Source organism: Zymoseptoria tritici, chromosome 2, assembly GCF_000219625.1.
Source record: "Zymoseptoria tritici IPO323 chromosome 2, whole genome shotgun sequence".
NCBI classification, from domain to species: Eukaryota; Fungi; Ascomycota; class Dothideomycetes; order Mycosphaerellales; family Mycosphaerellaceae; genus Zymoseptoria; species Zymoseptoria tritici.
In genome coordinates, this window is record NC_018217.1 from 2,259,157 (window position 1) to 2,279,511 (window position 20,355).

The following is a 20,355-nucleotide window of genomic DNA, read 5'->3' on the forward strand; positions in this document are numbered from 1 at the left end:
TTACTGCCGCTCGTCTGCGCCGCGGCATAGTCTGGGCGTCCTGGGCAGGTGCTGGGCATTATGCTACAATGCTGGGCACTCTGTATAATAGCCTTGATAGACGCCATGTGGTGAGTCTAGTTGGACTGACGTAGAAACTGGTCTTCAGTGCATAGGACCACAGGACCACAGTACTGCTCGTGACTTCTGGCGCCTAGACCTATCAATTTGAACGCCCCTGCTTCTGAAGACTCTGTCAAAGAGCCACCGACTAAGCTACTGGAGGCTACTATGGCAGCCCTGAGAGCACTGGAGACGACGGAGCTACTGGAGATGGTCCTTCTCAATCTATCGCTCAGAGGGCTGTACAGCGCACAACGCGTTTGCAAGACCTGGCACGAGGCTATCCAATACTCGCCTCAACTCCAGCGACGCACATTTCGAAGTGGTTGTCTGCAACACCGGACGCAATTGAAGACGATCAGGAACGACGGCGTCTACGACGACAGCAGGACTCGCGAACAACGAACGAAGCATACCTCATTGCGCATGCCAGTACGGCTGGCCGATGGAACGACACGAGCCAAGGCAATCGTGTATGCGGATGTGACCTTCAATCCAGTATTTCCATCGGAAGAGAACACCATTCGCTTCCTGAGCAGTCAGCTCCAAGCAAGTGGACCCCTGGCGGCGTCTTGGGCGGATATGTTCCTCACTCAGCCGTCGTGTACATACGTCCATGTGAGCATCTACTACACGAAGCGATTGCCTCGAAGCATAGCCACTGGCTGGAGAAACAAGTCCTCGGCCATGGGAACCTACCTCGTGGAGGTGCGCAGGGACAGTGGTGTCAGGGCGCGGGATGTGTTGGAGGAAGCCAGGCGTCGTTCGCCTGCGAAAGCGGTGGTTCATTTCCATAGAATTGACATGTTTGTGCCAGGGGTATCGAAGAAAGCGCCGTGATCGGTGAGCAGGATACTGATCAGACCTGTAGTTAGCGGAATGGCGACAAGGAATTGGGAATGCTTGAGCGAGATCAGAAGCCCAGGCTGTTTGGACAGAGTTACATGCAAACGGCGCGGTGCCGCAACCGATGCGTAGCTCAAGAGTAACGATTTGTCAATGGTTTTTGATTTCCTCACCTCGCTGATGATTCGTACCATCGACTTTGGATCTTGTAAGACGCGATGCTGACCGCGCTCATTTCGTCTGTGGCATTCGCGTAATATACACGCCATCATGCCTGTTCTTCCAGTCTTCCGGAATGCCTCGCCGTGCCCGAGTACCTGCATCCGGAAGTCTCTATCATGAATCGACCTCCATGCTCTCCGCACCCTCGCCGCTCTCAGGCTTGTTCTCGAATGTCGTCTCCAGCCAGTTCGCAATCTCCTGTCCCTCGTACAGCTTGAACGCCTCATCCACACCGCCAATCCCTAAGCTTGTGTTGTCGATCGTGAGCTCCTTGTCCTGGCTCAAGCTGTCCTTCAACGCCCGCAGCGCGTGCTTGATCAACTCCTCGCGGCTTGCACCCTCAAATTCATCCAAATTCCGCTCCAGGTATGTCCTAGCCATCTGCGAGCGCGCGCCGATACCACATGCAATCATCTCTTGTGTGACTCCGCTAGGCTGGAACTCGAAGAGGTGAGGACCCTTGGCATCGACACCCGCGATGAGCAGGCCAACACCGTAAGGTCGCTTGCCGTAGTGCTGGGTGTTTGTCTGAGCGCGGTCACCGATGCGGGATGTGATCTCGGAAAGGAGGATGGGGCGATCGTAGGTCAATCGAGAGGCGAGGGATTGCTGCTTCATGAAGTTGGAGAGCACTCGTGCGTCGGAAGCGAGACCAGCAAGGCCGATGCCATAGTGTGCGTCGATCGGGATAATTTTGCGTTGGTACGATGATAGCTCTTCTGCGTTGCGCTAGATTGATGTTAGATGGTTGAAGAGAGCGACAGTGAGGAGATCGATGGATGTGATACCTTCAGGGCGGCGAGCACTGCGTGTGTCTTGCTGACGATGCCGACGACGACTGAACCTTGCTTGACGGCTTCCTGTGCGTACTCAACTTGGAAAATGCGGCCTTGAGGAGAGCTGTGACATGGTCAATGAGCGGAAGTCCTTTGATCGTTCGCTTGTGCAGGTGAGCTCACAAGGTGACGGAGTCGTTGTCATAGTTGTTGCGGAACATGGCGACGATTCAGACGAGATAAGGTATTGAGCGTCTTGATGTTGTCGCGGAGATGAGAGGTCGTGGAGGGATGGAAACAGTGGAATGGTTGGGGTTGATTGAATGAAGTCCAGCAGCAGGCAATCGAGCTGCGCGTTTGGAGAGAGAGCTTCGGCGGCCCGTGTCACTCTCCCGCAACAAAGTTGAAGAGAACTGATGTCTTCTCCGACATTATCACAAGCCAACCACAATACCCAAAGTCAATCGATCCATAGCAAAATGTTTGGAGGACGTAAGTATGCTTGTCTAGTCACAGATGGCCCAATCTAATTGTTGCGTAGCACCACCACCGCCCTCCGCCGAGGAGCTTCGTCAACAAGAGGCCGTGGCTACTCAGGCCGTATATGGCATGATTGGGTCTTGCGTTCTCCTCTACCTTTGTAAGGATCGAGAACAACGCGTACGATCAAAATGCTTGCTGACAGACACGCAGCCCCGTTCGCTGTCAGCGCAGTCAAGAAGCTCGTTTGAACCATCCGACCACGAAACCATGCGACCGAACACTTGAAGAGGAAGGCTAGAGCAGCGGGACGATGTACTATAGCATGAGACGAAGATGAGTCTTTGCAGAGAAACAGGCATGGGCGGAGGCAAGGACAGCCGGCGAAGATGTTGCAGCTCCGGGGTCTTCACCACTATGTACCATACAACACAAAGCCGGGAGATCAACATATCTCGACCGCAATGAATGGTTGAACCGCTACTGCACGGATATCTTGATCTGCTCGCTCGCGACTGGATCGCCCTGTCATCTAGCGGCACTGCTTCCACACAAGCAAGGTTACCTGCACCTGAGATCTAAGAGATCCGCCAGCCAATTCTCTCATGAAGAGGCATGCCGCCTTATGGACAGCTGCATTTGGTCAATCGCATTGCATCCCGTACTCCCGTCGTTATCGCTGCTAGATTCTATTGCCCGCCCTAAGTCCTCACAGAGCAAGGTTGTAGGTGTAATCATCCTCCATGTTCTGGCTCACCCAAAGCACAACAGAGCTAGAGCAATGATCAGTATTTGTCCAAGGATTGTCCCATTGATAGCCAACGTACCTGAACATCACCAGCGCATTCGCGATCAAATTCGATACGCCAAACCACAACGTCATGCCCTCCGCTCCAGCCGTGATATACTTCAATACCAATACCGAGATTCCACCTGCTAGTCCTCCAGCCATAGCCGCAAAGCCCAAAAACAGGATCACCCTCGCCTTCCATGCCACTCCGTCTCCCGAGTATGCGAATGTGTCGCCCGTCAAGCGAGTCTTGTCAATGCTGTTGATCACGATCATTCCCAGGAATGAGAAGATGCCGGGGATCCAGTCCACGAAGTTGATGTGTAGGTCGGCGCCATTGAGGCGGGAGTTGCTGTAAACAGAGGAGTCGATGAGGACGAAGAGGGCTATGGAGAACTGTGAGGGGTCTGATCAGTGTCCTGGTCTGTCGCAACAACGGCGCATGGCCCAAGGCATGCTTACCAGTGCGCCGGAGAGGTAGACGCCTGCGTTACGGGTGTTGGCGCTGTTCATCCATTCCGGCTTCGGAAATCTGAGACGGAAGAGACGATCGCCAGACATCGTGGATACGCGGTTCCGATGTTGAAGGTGGTATGGTTCGTTGTCGCGTGAGGTTGGTAGCTGTGAGAGCTGCGCTGCCTTGGTGCTCCCGTCTGCAGTGACGCCAGGGCTCGGCACTGCAGTCCGTCAAAACTCTATCGGCGGTTCACTTTACATGTCGATTGCGTAGAGGCTTCGTCTTCACATGTTGCGAACGTCCGTATGGTTGATTTGGTGTCTTGGAAGACCGAGGAACTACATTATCTGATACATTCTCTTTCTTGCACATCGATTCGAGAGCTTCCTTTTCATACTTGAACTTCCTTCTTCGGACAGGCATCATGGCATTTTCTTGGTTTCCGGGTTCTTGCTCAACGACATTCACTCACTCAGAGAACCCACTAATCCTACAGACGAAGAAAGGTCTCAAACGCGCTCTGCCTGAGCTGGTCAAGGACGTAACTCCGCCATGCAATATCAACCCGTTCCTCTTCAATGGCCACTTGCAGACTGCATGGACAGCTGTAAAGTACGAAGGACCGAAGATCCACTACAAGCGTCGAGTGTTTGAGTCCGAAGATGCTGCATACAAGGGCCACTTCGTAGTGGACTTTGTGACGGCTGCTCCGCCCTCGACTGGGGAATCTGCAAAAGATGGGGGCCCTGAAGATGAAGGACTGCGAGAGGATCCAATGGGAGTAGGACACCATATGCTTCCACCGCGAACGACTTACTTCACGGACAAGGAGTTCAAGGCTTTGCCGTCTCAAGACACAAAGCCACTGCTCATCACGCTGCATGGTCTTAGCGGTGGGTCCTACGAGACATACCTCCGGCACGTCCTCGAGCCGCTGGTCGAAAAGACGTCCGAGGGCGAAAAAGCTGGTGGTTTGTCAGGCGGCGAGTGGGAAGCGCTTGTGGTCAATGCTCGTGGTTGCGCTGGATCGAAGATCACAACGAGCGTTCTGTTCAACGCTCGGGCGACATGGGATGTGAGACAGATAGTGAAGTGGGCACGGAAGACCTGGCCCAACCGACCTCTCTTTGGCATTGGGTTCTCCTTGGGCGCCAATATCCTTACCAACGTACGTAGCTTTGACGAGCGAATACATACCTCTATGCACACCTTTACTGAGACGACTTGCCTTTCTGTAGTACGTTGGTGAAGAGGGCGAAGACTGCCTCCTCTCCGCCGCTGTGGTCGTGAGCAATCCATGGAAACTGGAAGTCAGCAACGTCGCCCTGCAACGAGGCTACATTGGCCGTGAAGTATACAGCAAAACTATGGGTCGGAATTTGCTCGCTCTCTTCGACACACACGCCGAACAGATCACGCAGAACAAGGAGATCACCCGCGAGAAGATGCACGGACTGAAGTATCTGCATGAATTCGACCGCGCAGTGCAGTGTCCCACTTGGGGCTACCCGACCGAGGGCGCATACTACAGAGATGCTAGCAGTTCCGACTCGGTGCTCGCCGTGCGCATTCCCATGCTCGCGATCCATGCGAAAGACGATCCGATCGCATTCGACGAGGGTGTACCGTACGAGGAGATTCGACAGAATCCTTTCGTCGTCATATGTGCCACGAGCGGCGGAGGACACTTAGGGTGGTTCGAGTGGGGAACCGGGACCAGGTGGAATGTCCGACCGGTAAGAAATGCTCTCCTGTTCTGAGAGGTATTGTGATTGCTGACCGAGTCACAGGCGGCCAACTTCCTCAATGCCATGGCCCGTGACATCGACTTCAGCCAGATCGAAAAGTCGATTCCTCAGCCAGGTCCACATGGCGGTCTTCCGACACCATTCCGGTATGATCCAATGAAGAGGAAGGCTTTCCGAGCCGAGAGTGAGCAGTAGCCAGTGAGCGGCACAGAATGCTCGAATCTGCGGTGCACATATCTGGCAGAGGTCCACGATACACATAGAACATGTATAAAGTCGTAGACATCGTCGGCTCCGCCTCATCCGAAGCTCACTCGTTTTCGGAGCTTCGCCTTCTTCGAGCCCTGAACCTCCTCCTTCGCCGGCTTAGCAACCTCACTGTCTGATCTTCGGCGCTTCTTGCTGTCGTCCTTGATGTTCTGCTTCCTGTCCTCCAAGCTCTCCTTCTTGCTCTGCGTGCGCTTCTCTGCCTCTATCCGCCGCGCCTCCCGAACCTCCTCCATTTGTCGCGCGCGCATCATCTTGCTCTCGATGTTTCCCTCCTTCTCTGCCATGACCATGGCCAAGATTGCATTCATGCTTTCCTTGTCGTCGACGAAGTTTTTGCCCTTCTTTGCGTTTGGTGGTTTCGAAACACCAGCGGGTCGAATGCCATTCAGTTGTGGAACTTTCAATTCCTTCTCGGTGTACTTCATGTGCGGAGGCTTCTTCCTCCTGTTGTCGACAGTCGGCTTCGGCTTGTGCTGTGTTGGCGCAGGTTTGGGTCCGCTGGGCTTCTTCGATTTTGATGGCGGTCCTGATTTCGACGACGACCCGCCAGACGATGGCTTTCCAGGTCGCTTATTCGACGCCTTTGCAGGCCCTCCTGACTTCGGCTTGGGAGGCATGGTCAGAGATCGTGGTTGTTGTTGTCGGGAAACGCAAGAGCTCGACCGTCTGAATTAATTTCAGGCGAGCTCCAAAGAAAATCTGGGGCTTCTGACCGAGACGGCTGTATGGACGTCCGTAAAGCGCTACCGCATCCACTTCACGCGTGTCTCGCGTCTCACCGGAGCGCTGGATCAACACTGGAGGAGCTTTGGGCAGTCGCGATAGAAATTCAGCGCAGAAGGGATCTGGGAAGGGAATGTCCGTGAACTATCGTTAAGATGCCTTATGGCTACGGTGGGCAAATGCCCTCAGGCTACGACCAAGGATGGCAAGAACAGATGCACCAATATCCGCAGCAGCCTGGAGCATACCACCACCTCCAACACCAGCAGCAGAACCCGAATCCTCCACCTTCATATCGGCATCACGCTCCGCAACAGCACCCTCAATTCTCTGCCCCGAACTTTTACGATCAAGGCCAACCTCAACAGGTGTATTACCAGACGCCTTCCTACCAGCAGCCTCAATATCCTTCTCCAATCACTCCACAGAGTCAATTCCCACACGACGATCGATACTCACCCGATCCGTTACAATACTACCAGCCGCCACCCCAGGGATATCAACATCAGCAACAGCCTCCGCCTCGACCTTCGGCGTCACAGCCTCAACTTTTGCGACCTGAGGTGCCAAGACAGCCGACCCATCGCTCTTCATCACAGTCACAATGGCAGCAGTCTTCTCAACCTCCACGGCAGCCTAGTCTGGCCTCACCCGTGAACACACCGTCTCAAGTACCGCAGCAAAGGCAGCAGCAGCAGCATCGTCCTCCGTCTCAATCTCATCCACCATCAGTCCACTCCCAAACGCCCGTGCCGCTGCCTCAGAGCCAGCAAATCCGTCAAGACTCGCAGCCTGGGTCTGCTCAAACCCAGCATCAAACGCCCACTGTCGTCAACCCTCAGGATTTGCAACGCAAAGTGGCTCACGTCCAGGTTCCCGTCGTCCGCATGCTTCAACGAACGGAAGACAGCATGGAGAGAGGGCCAAAACGCAGACGTTCCAACGACGGTCGTCCACTTCCTGCCTGCGATGATCCTCCCCGCCGAGTCAGCACTCAGCATCTCAAGCAGTCACAGGGGGCATCTTCACCCTTGACAGAACTGGCCTCATCGCAGATCCAAGCGATCCCTGCTAACACTCCAAGTGTTGACTACCAAGCCGCTCTGTTGACTCTTTCGGACGAGTATATCACTGCTGCTTACAGTATGAGTGGTTCACTGAATACTGCTGAAGTCGACGAGGACATACTTGACCATTACCACGCGCTGCTCGCCACGGGTATGGGCTGTTTGGAATCCGTACTGAACAATTATCGCATACCAGATGCTCGGAAGGAAGCACGGATCCGCTTGCGACTTGCGAGCCTGTTGTTCGAGGAGACCGACAACGACACCGAGGCGGAAGAAGTGCTCAGCAAAGGCATATCAACCTGCGACCGATTTAGACTGACCGATGCGAAGTACGCCATGCATCACCTCCTCGCCCGAATTTGGCACAGCGGTGGCAAGACCAAAGCGGCCATGAAGGCTGTCGACAAGCTGATCGTCGAGGCCGAAAAGCTTGGTCTCACCCACTGGATCTACGCCTTCCGGTTCCTGCGGCTGTCCTTTGGCTTGCAGGCCGAGCATCCTCAAACTGAGACTGCAACTCTCGTGAAGAATTTGAGCGCAATCAGTGACATCGCCAGTCAAGAATACAACATTTCTGTCCAGATTGTGGCTTCGGCATTCACGGCACTCGTACACCTCCGCTCCACTTCTCCTGACAGCCTTGACATGGCACAGCGAGCCCTTGCTACAGCGAGAGCCCATCAACTTGGCCCTGAGATGGCGTCAATGCCTCAAGTCAAGGCCATGCTTGACTTCCTGGATCTGGCTTGTAGCCTCGTGAATCTACAAGCCGATCAAGCTATCACCAAGATGCGCTCCATGCAGTCTGATCTGGATGCTGCTGCGAGAAATCCGTTGTGGCCACAGATCGGAAACGAATGGTTCTTACCTTTAGCGCAGCTGAAGGGCACGTCCGCAGATCTTGAACTCGACACTCAAGGCATTTTCAAGACGACACCAAGTGGAGATCCGGGTCTGTCTTTCAAGTGGCTGACCAAGACGCAAGTCTACACGCTTGGCTTTCTACTCAGTGGCCTGTCCAACATGCATAAAAATGCCGGAACCGAACACCATGCAGAGTCGTTCCTGAGTGAGGGGGTGAAATTGAGCAACGCCACCTCCAAAGCAGCTCTGCAATCGCTCACGGTCGCGTCCACACAGTACAATCACCAGCGACGAATGCGACTCGTGCTTCTCCTTTACGTTGTGTTTGCCATGTGCGGTCGCTCAGAGTGGGAGACGGCCACGAAGGGTGTGGCTAATATCCGCAGAGATCTTCAACATCTGGAGCGCCAACCAGATGGGAATGTTCTCGCCCTCGTGACCTATCTGGAGGCACTGTGCAAGCATGGTCTGGGCGACCTGGCTGGCGCACTCCATCTGTACCGCTCACCGGAGCTGGTTCTTACACCAGAAGAGCAGGGCAAGGCTGGCCAAGGGACCGTGAGTTCTGTCAAGGTGATCGCCACTTTGAACGCCATCCTGATCATGCGAATGTCCATGGCCAACGACGCCAAGGTCGACCAGTTACTGGCACAAATCGAACCTTTCTGCACCACTCACACCAACAGCAATGGCAACGAGTATGGCAACAAGGCGCTCAAAGCAGCTTACAACCTGCTTGGCTGTACCTCGTCTTCGCCGAGGGACGGCGACGGCACCATTCTCAAGACAAAGCAGTACATGCAGAACGCCATGCAAGCAGCGCGGAGCAGTGCTGACGACCATCTGCTCTGCATGCTGGTGAACATCATGACGGACCTGTTCTTTACCAATGTCGTCGGCGAGCAATCTGAGAAGTCAGCCAAAGCAGGCCGGAACCTTGCAAAGAAGACCCAGAACAAGCTGTGGACCGCTGTGTCGGACCGCATGTATGCCGATACACTGGATCGCTCTGGCAAGACGGGCGATGCTGGTCTGATCAGGAATGAGGCGTGGGAGACGATGCATACGCTGCCTCCGTTGCTGCAGGAAGCATTCGTCGATGTCAAAAGGGAGAGCGTGATGTGATGAACGGCTGACATGTCGGCTGATGCGGATGAGCATTTTATGGGTTTAATGAAGGTACATGTACAGGACAGACTTACTGGCGTTCACAATGAGGGCGCAATGATCGGCATGGGATGGAAGCATAAAGGGCAAAGTCTAAATTACGGAGGACAATGATATGTCGGGCCAACGAGGTATGATTGATAATGTTCAAAGCACGCATCTCACCTGGTTGCAAAACCCACGCTGGAACTCGATGCGACGCCGATCTCACTCCTGGAGGCAGCGATTAGATACGCCAGAGTCCCCTCTTCCATCCTTGTTCTCTCACGCGAGGGGATCCATGGTGCTTCTCCGCAATGGCACGTTGTCGCCAGCCACAGCTTGAAGCGTCCCTCGCGCCATGATGAGCGAGTCATGGGATCCTGGCCTGGCTGCGGCAAAGTCACGCATTGTCCTCACTCCTCGTAGCCCACCAATAATTTCCCATTGCCGGGAAACGCAGCCTCGCTGGATCGTGGCATGGGACACGATACCGCATCCAGTCTCTGGGCAAGGTTTCAATTGATCTGCTAACCGCCAAATACAGCGGCTTGGTACATCGGAATGGTGAGTCTCAAATCCGACCAAGGCGAAATGCCCATCATCCAGACGGACTAGACGCGGGATACACCATACACGCCAGGAAGCGAAACGTGGACTCGGCTAGTTGGGAAGGGTACCGTCCACTTCTCACGTAGCGAATGCGACCATGGACATCGTTCTCGCACGCAGGTGGCCAGGACCAGGCTGCCAGAGTCTCGAACGTGGAGCGAGCGGCTTGAGCCTTCGTCGAGCGTTTCGCCCATGCGAGCATGAATGCCCGTGCGCTTGTCCGTCCGTTTTTCTTCGAAAAGCTCGAACGGCTCCGCCTCTTTATCCTCAGATGCGCCAAATTGGTGTATACGGCGTTCGATCCACGACATTCCTCCGCGGTCGATGAACCCGTCAGCAAACCCTAAGGTAGTGGACTATGCTTTACAACCTGTCCAAAGATAATCATGTGGGCCTCTTTCTACGCTACTATCATCGGAGCTCTGGTATACTGGTTCTTTCAACGTTCACGAGTCAAGGCAACTCATGAGCGAATCGTCCAACGCGAAGGCTGCCTCCCGCTACGATGCCTACAACACAAGTGGTATCCCCCTTTTGGTCTGGACAAGCTTAGAAAGGTCACAGAGGCCGAGAAAATCAAGACGTATCCTCTGCTTATGCTCGGAGATCACGAGAGATATGGAGATACGTATGCCCAATGGGGTGGGTCTGTCTATACGGTGATCACTCGGGACCCTCGGAACATTCGTGCGATGCTCTCGAGACAGTTCAAGTCCTTCGAGATTGGGAGTGGTCGACATGGGTGCGTGCGACCTCTGCTAGGGGACGGCATATTCACCCAGGACGGATCCAAGTGGGAAGCATCCCGCAAGCTTTTGGCTCCCATGATTCAGCGGCCGACCTTGCCAGAGCTGAATCTTGTCGAGCGTCACTTCCAACTCCTTCGGAATGCGATGACTTCTGGCCTTGTATCTGATCGGGGTCCGCTCGTATCGCCTGTCGCTGTCAATATGAAAGATCTCTTGCTCGACCTTAGCTTGAAGTTGACAACGGAGTTCCTGCTCGGGAAAGATTTAGATTCCAAGATGGCGCCCGCAAGTTCCACCCAATGGACAGACGACTTCGCTGCAGAGTTCAATGTTGCATTCAAATGGATCTCCAAGCGTGAGCGACTGAAGGCTTTCTACTGGCTTATCGACTCGGTCCAATTCAGGAAATCTTGTGATGTCGCACAGAGGCTTGTAGATGAAGCAGTGTGCCATGCGCAAGAACTTAGAAAGAGTAGGAAGTTATCCGGAGAGAGCTATGTGGCTCTAGACTCTCTGCTGCACCAAGAAGGCGATCACGAAACGGTGCGAGACCAGTTCATGAACTTGCTACTCGCGGGAAGGGACACGTCCGGAGCTTTGCTATGCTGGGCTTTCTACGCGCTTTCGAGGGAACCTCAAGTGCTGATCAAGATGAGGAAGGAAATCGAAAGCATGGTCGGCACGGACGGCAGAGCACCCACGAAGAGTGAATTGAACTCTATGACCATTTTGGACCAATTTGTCACAGAGAGTGAGTGTTCAATATATGTTTCTTTGCAGACAGACAGCTGACTAGCATGACATGTACAGCTCTTCGACTCTTCCCCCCTATACCGCTGAACGGTCGCTTCAGTACTGAGGATACATTCTTGCCCCATGGCGGCGGTGAGGATGGTGAAGCTCCCATTCTCATCCCCAAAAGGACGTTGATCGCATTTTCCACGTTCGCCACGCACCGTAGCGAAGACCTATACGGAAGGGACGCCAGCAGATTCAACATCGGAAGATGGGAGGATCACACGAAAGAGCAACGGATGGTCGACTGGTCATACCATCCCTTCCTTGGAGGCCCTCGGAAGTGCTTGGGTGAACGATTCGCCATCACCGAGGCAAAATATTTGATCTGTCGAGCTTTGCAACACTTTCAGGAGATCATTCCTATTGACGAAGATGGCAATACGCTTGCTTTTCGGTCCGATGGAGCGTGGGTCGACGACGTCAAATACCACGTTGGCCTGACCATGATGCCTGACGCAGGTTTATGGCTTCGATTTGTACCAGCCTTCTGATTTCAAGAACACGAACGTCAGCTTTGCTCGCTCGCCAATCGTTACAACTACTTGTACGCCTCCTTGTACGCCTCCTTGTACGCCTCCCTGTACACCTCCATGTACAACTCTATGTACGATTACCTGCACGGCTACTTGCACGGCTACCTGTACGACTACTTGCGCTCCTTGTTTTCGGTCCTGCTGAGTCACATGTACACGTTCCTACGTGCCGTTGCAACCGTTCTGCTACGATATCCATGAGCCTATGTAGTACGTCCGACTATCTTGTTTTCACGTGTCCATCTCTGCCGACTGTCACGCTTATCTTGCCACTTAGGAAGGAACGTCGGTGTGCTTCCAAGCTTTCGAAAGCGTTAATCCTCTCTTTCACGCCTTATCACCCCGGCCGCAAACCAGAATGGCAGAGCAGCCTTTCTATCCAAGATACTTGTCTTCCTCACTCCACGTTCAACCAAGTCCTGATTTCAAAATCCTTCTTCACCTCAAATTTGCGATCCTCCTCATGCAGCGGCAACAACCAGAAGTCTTCTCCATCCCAAGCGAAGCACGGCTTATCAGACCTCACGCAACGTTCGCAGGCCCACTTGGCGTCCTCGTCGCCGGCTCTCCAAGTCAGCCCTCCACCTTTGCGTAGCAGCCTCGTCGATACGCACGGCTTCCGCACTTTTCCACTGTCGATGTCTTCACGCCTGTACTTGATGCAGATGTCATCCCTCCATTCGGTTCCCCGGGACGCCTCCCATGCGTTCACTAAGTCCAGAATTTGATCCCAGAGCTCAGCGCAGCTGTCGCTTAAGTCTTGCGAGGTGTGGTAGGAGACGATGTCGTCCGAATCGTAGCCAGTACTGGCCTTGAATTTGAAGGTCTTCTTCAATTCTTTCAGTGCGGCTTTGGCAATCGATGCAGAGGAGACAGATGAGTTTGAATAACGAGAGCTGGTCCGGCGGCGCTTCGGCAAGGTGGACAGGGAATTCGGCGGTGTTGGTGGAGAATCGTCCTCGAAGTCAGCGTCGGGACTCACCATGCGTTTGCGTTTTGGCTGTGCCGGGCTTGGCTGAGATGATTGGATTGAGGGGGACGAGAGACTTGACATACCCAAGGCAGACTTGGCGTTCGACTGAGAGCGTATGGCAAGAACTGGACTCTTCAAGTTCAGTGGTACGGATGCCGGCGGCGGCGGCGGCGGACGGATGGAGCCAGCTTTTCCAGGAACGTTCTTGGTAACTCGTGTCGTCAGAGGTGCTTGTCGGTGCATGGGCACGGTGTAGAGGGCCTCTGCTGGCATCGAGATCGAGGCTCGCCGGGTCGACGGTGTTGTTCGTTCATCCAGAGACGCCGGTAGCGCAGCCTCCGCTGGCACTGGTCCTTCCTGCGATGCTGCTGCTCTAGCTGCTGCCTCCATTTTGATGCGCACGGCACTGTTCTCAGTCAGTACTCCGGAACCTCGACACCGCATGCAACAATCCCTGGCTTACTCTGGAACGACCTCATCGTCGTCTTGATCGTCCTCTGCGCCTTTGCCCACCGCGGTAGCAGGGAATCGTCTACTCTTCGAGTTTTCTCTCTTCTCCACCTCGAATTGTTTCTTCAGACCAGCGGCGTAAGTTTTGGTACGCTCCAGCTCAAGTCTGACCTGTTTCAACTCCGCCTTCACGGAACTGGCATCAGAGCCGTAGCCCTTCTGCGCCAATTGTTCAGCAGCCTCCGCGAGCACATTGTTCCGCTCATCTATCTGGATCTGAAGGCCCTTGATCTGAGCTTTCCATCCTAGCTCTGCCTGGTCGAACCTTGCGCACGACTCTTGGAGTCGTTGATCGGAGCTCTTGGCTGCTTCTAGTGCATGCTGAAGCTGTTGGTGCAGCAATGAATGATTTTGAGGAGGAAGTGCCGAGTGCGCGCTCTGAAAACGATGACTGCTGGCGGCCAGAAGGTCGTCTTTGTGTGCCAGCAGAGCTTGTAGCTCGAGATTCCGCGCATTGGCCTCGTTGAGCTGATTTCGAAGTCGGTCAGCAAAATGGTGCTGCGAAGCCATTGCGATAGCTGGTCCTTGATGTTGATAGTGTAGAATGGACAGTGGTAGCAGGGAAGAAGGAGTATGGTTGTTTGCGAATAGATAAACGCAGTGACGGCATCGAATGATGCGTAGGATCGAAGAAATCACTTACCGAAGGAGCACTTTCTATTGCGTTGGCGCGACTGACTGCAGTGATCTGGAAGATATCAGTGTCTGCCTTATGTCGCGAGCAAGTTCCCCCGCCAGCCGCTGCATTGTTTGGTGTGAGCTGCTAGCAACTTCGACGAACTGCGCGGGTGATTGCCAGGGTCTTGGCGGGTCTAAGTGAATGAACGCGACTGAGACGCTGGCACATGCGACTGCGGATGTGATCCGAGCTTTGAGAAAAGGGACGCAGCGATCACATGCTGATACGTTGAGGAAGGCTGAGGTGCGTCATCCAATGACTGCCAGCGTTCGAGACTGCATCACTGCTTGATGGCAGCACAGTGTTGCGCAGAAGTGGCCTTCTCAATGCGTGCTCAGCGGCAGCTAGGTTAGGTGACAGTCGACGATTACCAACTCATGTTGCGGTCATTGGGTCTTGATGTTTGTGTTGATGACTTACAACAAGCCAAGGTGAGGTATATTGGTACAGCTCAATTGTACATGTTCTCCACGCCTGCGCTTCGATAGAACCACTAACGCTCAGAACTCCTCCTGCTCGCGGAAAAACATGGTGAAGCTGATGATCGTGCTGTAGATAAGCAGACCGCCAACAATACTCATTGCCATAGCCGGAATCTGGATCAGATCGCAATGCGCCAATACAACTGGCAGAGCTGCAGACACCATGTATCAGCACTCTGTTCGTGCAGACGATTGTCCTATGCTTCCTGGACGTTCATGTGTGTGTACTCACCAATTCCCATAACCACCAAGAAACCCGTCAAGAACCTCCCCAGTTCGACAATGCTGTTGTTTCCGTTGTCCATGAAGTCATCGCTGCCTTGAGCTTTTCCGCATACCCAGTTCGGTATCGGTGCGATCACGTATGTTGCGACCACGAGAAGTGGCAGGTAGTTCTTGAAGAGAGCCGAGGAGAGGATGACGAGGAGGAATCCGATGGCGAGGATCTGGAGACAATATATTGTTAGCTTGCGATCAAGCTCACCATTCGGTAGATGCTGCGTACAAAGGACAGGACGATGATTGTCTTGAGACCCGCCATGATTGCGGTCGCTGCGGGTTCCGGCGTAGAGTTGTGACGCAAGGAAAATCACGTCAAGGCGTCAACGGAACGATCGGCTGCGAGCTGTATTCGTATGGAGGACCGGTTTGGTGTCGTCGAAAGCGTGTGAGTTTGAGTGAAGGTGAAGTCGCATCTCGCTGCTCACATGCGAGACGAGAGCTACCAAGATTGACGTTGTGGTCGGCTCCTGCCTGCTCGCGTGGCTGCTACTCTAGTGACGCACGGGCCGCGCCTTGCTTTACATCCGCGTTGCAAGCCATCTTCAAAGGAGCGCTATCCGTGAAACTACAACAAACATCACTCTCTCAAAACATTCAGCACCTTCGATCACGACCGGAACAACACGCATCACCAGACACATATTCGCCTTTCAGGTCTTTGCACTCACACACATTTCACCATGGAGGATCTCGAAATGCCCGCTGGCTCGCCAGCTGTGCAGAATGGCAATGAACCGCAAGGAAACGACGACCCTGGCGATATGCTGCGTCCTGGTGTCGAAGAGGAAGACAATTCAGGAACGCCACCAATCGCAGAGCCAGAGGCGGACATGGAAATGCGCGAGGCCGACGATGCGCCCGTGAACGGCAACGCAGAACTAGACCCCACCATCACCGATGCTGCAGTACAGGATGATGAGGATGGCGACCTTGAATCAGACTTGGAGGAGCTGGATGAGGAGCAGTTCGACGACTTTGATCCCTCGGCTCTCAACATTCCAGACAAGCCATTGATGGTGGACGAGACGAACGTCGGGCTACTGGGTGTGCACAAGAGGAAACGAACTGCTGAAGAGGAAGCGGAGCGCGAGCGGAAGAAGAAGAAGAAGGAGAAGAAACGCGACAGGCCGTCGAAGCGAAGCAAGAAAAGCGCGGATGATGAAGACGATTTCGAAGGCGGAGTCGAAATGGACGGCAAGCGTGCACGAAACACAGGAGAAGGTCGTCCGGGCAAGGCTGCGAAGAGGGCCAGGACACCGGAGGACGAGGAAAACCTCAGCCCAGAAGAGCGTAAGTTGAGCCCGCGTGTGAAGTCTTCACCGCATCACTAACAGGATCCAGGCCGCCGCCGTGCATTGGACCGCAAGATGGACGAGGCTCTTAAGTCCCACACACGTGTCTCGCGCCGCAAACAAGGGCAGGACATGGAGGAGCGCGCTGATCAGGAGCTTGGTCAGATGCGTGAGCGAATTGGAAAAGCGTGTGAAGCAGACGCCAAAGCTCGCGAGGCCGGAGGCATGGCCACACAAAAGCTCAAGATCCTGCCCGACCTCGTCGAGCTCCTCAATCGCAACACAATCCAAGCGCAGCTCGTCGACCCCGATGTCAACATTCTGGAAGGAGTGCGCTGGATGCTTGAACCCGCCGATCAAGATGCCGCTCTACCCAACTATAAGATCCAGCGCGAACTCTTCAACATTCTTAGCCGTCTCAATATCGGCAAAGAAGCTTTGAAAGCTTCGCAGATCGGCAAAGTCGTTCTCTTCTACACCAAATCAACACAACCTCAGCCCGCGATCAAGCAAATGGCGCAGCGATTAGTTGGAGAATGGATGCGCATCATCCTCAACAAGACTAAGGATCATCGCAACGTCAACATTGAGACCAGGGAGTACGATCCGGTGCTCGCAGAGCAGAGCCAGAGGGCAGCGGGTACACAGATCGACCGCTCAGCTATTGCTGCCGAGAAGCGTCGCAAGATTTTGGCCGCACCTGGTCCGACCAACCGCGCCAGAGTCGAGGGTGGCCTAGGCACGTACACCATCGCGCCGGTCAGCAACCTCAGCAATGCTCAAGGTGTCAGCTCGCGTACACTTGGTTCAAGTGGAGCTGACGCTTTCCGCAAGATTGCGGCCAGAAGTCAGGGCGGCAAGGGCGGCAGGAGATAAAGATCATGTTAGGCATAAACGAGCGTGTAAGAGTAGCGATGCGGCGTTCACTTTGGTCTGCATTACACATGGAGCGAAGAATGGTTTTGGGAGCGGCCGGTGTATCTTGTCTGCCAGTGACAGAAGTGGCATCTCTGAATTTGGCTATACAATCTGTCATGCTCGAGCAGCAATAGCCCACCAATTATCCTTCTCATACCCTGCCTCTATGATCTTCCCGCCCGCCGACCGCAAATCGTCTTCTAGCTCTCCTTTCCGATACAGGTGATAGTACCGATGAAACGTCCGGTCCTCCGGCGGCGGTCCCTCTTTACTCGCCTTCTTCCCTCGCATCACCCAAGGCACCATGACATCCTGATCGTCACCCTCTGACCACCCTCTCCGACTGCCCTCCTGCTCCAATGCCCAAACATAGACCAACGCTTGCCCACCCGGCTTCAAAGTCTCCAATACCGATTTTACTGCCTCTATCCGCCGTTCAGGAGTGGAGAGATGATGCACCACAGCGATGGAAATGGCAAAGTCGAAAGAATGCAATGCATGAGGTAGAGTGAGAATATCCGCCACGGCGACGCCGTGCGGTTGATGTTGCTTTGCAATGGAGACGAGATTGTGGGATCTGCGTGACTTACCGTATCAGCCTGCTGCTGGTCATACTTACTGCGAACGCGGTTCAAGAAGTCGCGAGGTAGAGTACACACCGATCGGTCCCGATAATGAAGATGTCGTGGTTAACGGCGAGGTATTTGCCGTTGCCGCAGCCTATGTCGAGTCCGACGGAGCCGGCTGGGAGATCTTTGAGAAAACGCTCTATGATGGGCCAGGGCTGAGAATGCCATTGTCAGTAACAGGATTGGTATGGCGATATCTCTACACATCGTTGGAGCAGGCGGACCTTGTAGCGGGTGGAGGAGAAGTGGGACGCGATCTGTTCGTAGACTGTGTGCACATGCTCGCTTTCATAGTCCTCTCCTCGGTGTGTTGCAGATGATTGCTCGTTTGAGTCCATAATATTGCTGTTCGGTGATTGTACAATGGTCCACTGATTCGTTCAACAGTGCTGGTATTTCTCCAGCTGCCGGGCTGGTGCCTGAGGCTCTCAGCATGACTAATCGGCTTCCGCTCGAGGCTCCCGTCACTTTGGCTCACGACACTCAAAGCTGGCCTTCTCCTCGCACCACATTACATCCATTGTTCATCCTTCCTATCCTGATCTTGACCATGTTTGGCTTCAGACGTCGATGTCAGGCGCATCAGCACAAAGATTTCGACGGCCGCTTTGTGTTGATCGTTCTTTGGAAAGCACCCATAGTTCACAACTTCCCAATGCGGCACCACTTTGTCCCTTCGTACAGTTCAATGTCTGTCGCGACAAAGCAGACATGGCCGCATTGAGATTCGGCGACTCCAGGTAAGTATCGTTATCATTCTGGGCTCCTCTTCCCAGCGTGCATTGCGTTCCCTCTTCCATTGCCGCGAACTGCTATTGTCGAATTCCTCAACAATAGCAAGTTTTCAACGCGCAGCAAACAACATTCACATCATTCATTACCTCGCCTTCATTTGTTCTTGCAAAGAACGCACCGACTCATACTTCGGTGCCGCTGGCTTCCAATCTTCTTGAGCAGCCGATCTCGAACGACTCCTCTCAAAAAACAAGCGACCCTGCCAACGGGTCCGCAGACATGCCTCCCCAAGGTGTCACTAAGCGGGTCACAAGAGAGCAATCAAAGAAAATGCCTCACGGAGTGTTTCAAGCCCTGTCGCCCCCTGAACGTCAGCGGTTATGTGCACTCAATTCCAAGCTGTCGGCAATAGCATCAACGCCGGGGCCGTCACCCGGAGAATCTCCATCGAGAGCGGTTCGAAACGACCTGGCCAAGAATCGGAAGGAACAGAGGAAGCCAAGTAACGGGGCCAAGGTCTCCCAACGACCCGTCAGATCAGGCGCCGGAGGCTCACAGCTATCGTCATCGCCTTTGTCCGATGCACCATCAAACATTCCTACCCCTCCAGGGGGCCCACTGTCTGTACCATCGAAGGCGAGTAGGCCTTCTAGCAGCGGCGAGCCATCGCCGGGAGTCCCTGCGAGGATTTTGCCCACGCCGCGGAAGACCAGGAACGATAGGGCGGTGCTGCTTGCACGGAAAAGACAACCTGCACCTCCCAGCAGGACCACCAAGCAGGTTCTCTGGGATCGCCTTGGCAAGGTCGAGGCTGAATTTGTCGAGCAAAAAGGCGCGAGCGCAGAACGTATCTACAATTTGGAAGAAGCCCTTGCGAAAGCAAAACGTCAGAGGTCGCCTACTGTGGCCGAACCCAGGAGTCCAACGCCTTCTATCCGCAGGACCCAAGAACTTTTGGATGAGAATCAGCAATTGAAATCACAGATCGAGGTCTTGGAGGCCAAAGTTGCAGAAGGATCTTCAGAACAAGAGCGGACAGCCAAGTCTCTGCAGGATGCTGCTGCGAAAGAAAAGCGAGCTGCGCAAATGCTTTCTCTGTCCGGAATTGGGGCAACGGAAGCTACCTCTCCTGCTCACACGTCGCCAAGAAGATCACCTCGCGGATCACCTGCATCTCAAGCTCCCGTATCGTCTTTGGCTGCGACTCCTCATTCGCCGAAGGTACCAACCCCACAGAAGACGCAGTCGAAGCCCGACACGTCGCTGCCAAAGATTAATGGCAGACGTATCATCCAGAATATAAGCACCCCTGTAATTCCTCAGCAGGTGGATGATGGCGGGAAGCTCAACAGCTGGCCCGCAGTCAGAGCGCCGTGGTCGAAGGGTCTACAGAATCGTGGGAACGACTGCTATCGCAATGCAGTGCTGCAGGCTCTCTTTCACATCCCGGCTTTCTACCGCTACCTTGGTATGATTCACAAGGATTGTGCATTCAACAATGACCAGTGTGTTGTGTGTGCGCTCCAGATGCTTGCACAGATCTACTGGGACAACAAGGCGTACAAGCAGGCGTCACATGGGCACCAGGACGCGCTTCTAGGACCCACGGTTCCACTTAGAGACTTCAACCGTGCCTGCAAGTCAAACCCCAATCTACGATTGGAGGATG

General features: G+C 54.1%; 10 protein-coding genes across 10 annotated transcripts; 4 read left to right on the forward strand and 6 right to left on the reverse strand.

Annotated features, from left to right (window-relative positions):
* Nucleotides 1-1,094: 1,094 nt before the first annotated feature.
* MYCGRDRAFT_55479 (uncharacterized protein) lies at nt 1,095-2,235 on the reverse strand (the record flags this gene model as incomplete). The annotated part of the gene is made up of 3 exons (XM_003855429.1): nt 1,095-1,899; nt 1,959-2,070; nt 2,130-2,235. 3 exons carry the CDS (start codon nt 2,165-2,167, stop codon nt 1,285-1,287), a joined length of 765 nt encoding a protein of 254 aa, XP_003855477.1.
* A 591-nt stretch (nt 2,236-2,826) lies between these two features.
* MYCGRDRAFT_68568 (uncharacterized protein) lies at nt 2,827-3,788 on the reverse strand (the record flags this gene model as incomplete). Its single annotated transcript, XM_003855428.1, has 3 exons — nt 2,827-3,199; nt 3,254-3,612; nt 3,679-3,788. 3 exons carry the CDS (start codon nt 3,775-3,777, stop codon nt 3,136-3,138), a joined length of 522 nt encoding a protein of 173 aa, XP_003855476.1.
* Nucleotides 3,789-4,097: 309 nt separating this feature from the next.
* Nucleotides 4,098-5,616, forward strand: MYCGRDRAFT_68570 (uncharacterized protein; the record flags this gene model as incomplete). Its single annotated transcript, XM_003854969.1, has 3 exons — nt 4,098-4,841; nt 4,912-5,409; nt 5,464-5,616. The coding sequence occupies 3 exons, from the start codon at nt 4,098-4,100 to the stop codon at nt 5,614-5,616; spliced, it is 1,395 nt and encodes a 464-aa protein (XP_003855017.1).
* Nucleotides 5,617-5,630: 14 nt separating this feature from the next.
* Nucleotides 5,631-6,338, reverse strand: MYCGRDRAFT_103315 (uncharacterized protein; the record flags this gene model as incomplete). The annotated part of the gene is made up of 1 exon (XM_003855427.1): nt 5,631-6,338. The coding sequence occupies one exon, from the start codon at nt 6,306-6,308 to the stop codon at nt 5,721-5,723; it is 588 nt and encodes a 195-aa protein (XP_003855475.1).
* A 369-nt stretch (nt 6,339-6,707) lies between these two features.
* Nucleotides 6,708-9,694, forward strand: MYCGRDRAFT_55490 (uncharacterized protein; the record flags this gene model as incomplete). The annotated part of the gene is made up of 2 exons (XM_003854970.1): nt 6,708-7,365; nt 7,477-9,694. The coding sequence occupies 2 exons, from the start codon at nt 7,302-7,304 to the stop codon at nt 9,471-9,473; spliced, it is 2,061 nt and encodes a 686-aa protein (XP_003855018.1).
* A 1,008-nt stretch (nt 9,695-10,702) lies between these two features.
* Nucleotides 10,703-12,214, forward strand: CYP-17 (putative P450 monooxygenase; the record flags this gene model as incomplete). Its single annotated transcript, XM_003854971.1, has 2 exons — nt 10,703-11,606; nt 11,666-12,214. 2 exons carry the CDS (start codon nt 10,703-10,705, stop codon nt 12,142-12,144), a joined length of 1,383 nt encoding a protein of 460 aa, XP_003855019.1.
* Nucleotides 12,215-12,583: 369 nt separating this feature from the next.
* Nucleotides 12,584-14,179, reverse strand: MYCGRDRAFT_90881 (uncharacterized protein; the record flags this gene model as incomplete). The annotated part of the gene is made up of 2 exons (XM_003855426.1): nt 12,584-13,565; nt 13,623-14,179. 2 exons carry the CDS (start codon nt 14,177-14,179, stop codon nt 12,584-12,586), a joined length of 1,539 nt encoding a protein of 512 aa, XP_003855474.1.
* A 576-nt stretch (nt 14,180-14,755) lies between these two features.
* MYCGRDRAFT_99181 (uncharacterized protein) lies at nt 14,756-15,468 on the reverse strand (the record flags this gene model as incomplete). The annotated part of the gene is made up of 3 exons (XM_003855425.1): nt 14,756-14,982; nt 15,063-15,276; nt 15,336-15,468. The coding sequence occupies 3 exons, from the start codon at nt 15,369-15,371 to the stop codon at nt 14,849-14,851; spliced, it is 384 nt and encodes a 127-aa protein (XP_003855473.1).
* Nucleotides 15,469-15,807: 339 nt separating this feature from the next.
* Nucleotides 15,808-17,280, forward strand: MYCGRDRAFT_36419 (uncharacterized protein; the record flags this gene model as incomplete). Its single annotated transcript, XM_003854972.1, has 4 exons — nt 15,808-15,972; nt 16,033-16,143; nt 16,225-16,402; nt 16,454-17,280. The coding sequence occupies 4 exons, from the start codon at nt 15,808-15,810 to the stop codon at nt 17,278-17,280; spliced, it is 1,281 nt and encodes a 426-aa protein (XP_003855020.1).
* Nucleotides 17,281-17,436: 156 nt separating this feature from the next.
* On the reverse strand, nt 17,437-18,289 carry MYCGRDRAFT_36443 (uncharacterized protein; the record flags this gene model as incomplete). The annotated part of the gene is made up of 3 exons (XM_003855424.1): nt 17,437-17,899; nt 17,982-18,106; nt 18,176-18,289. 3 exons carry the CDS (start codon nt 18,287-18,289, stop codon nt 17,437-17,439), a joined length of 702 nt encoding a protein of 233 aa, XP_003855472.1.
* Nucleotides 18,290-20,355: the final 2,066 nt, after the last annotated feature.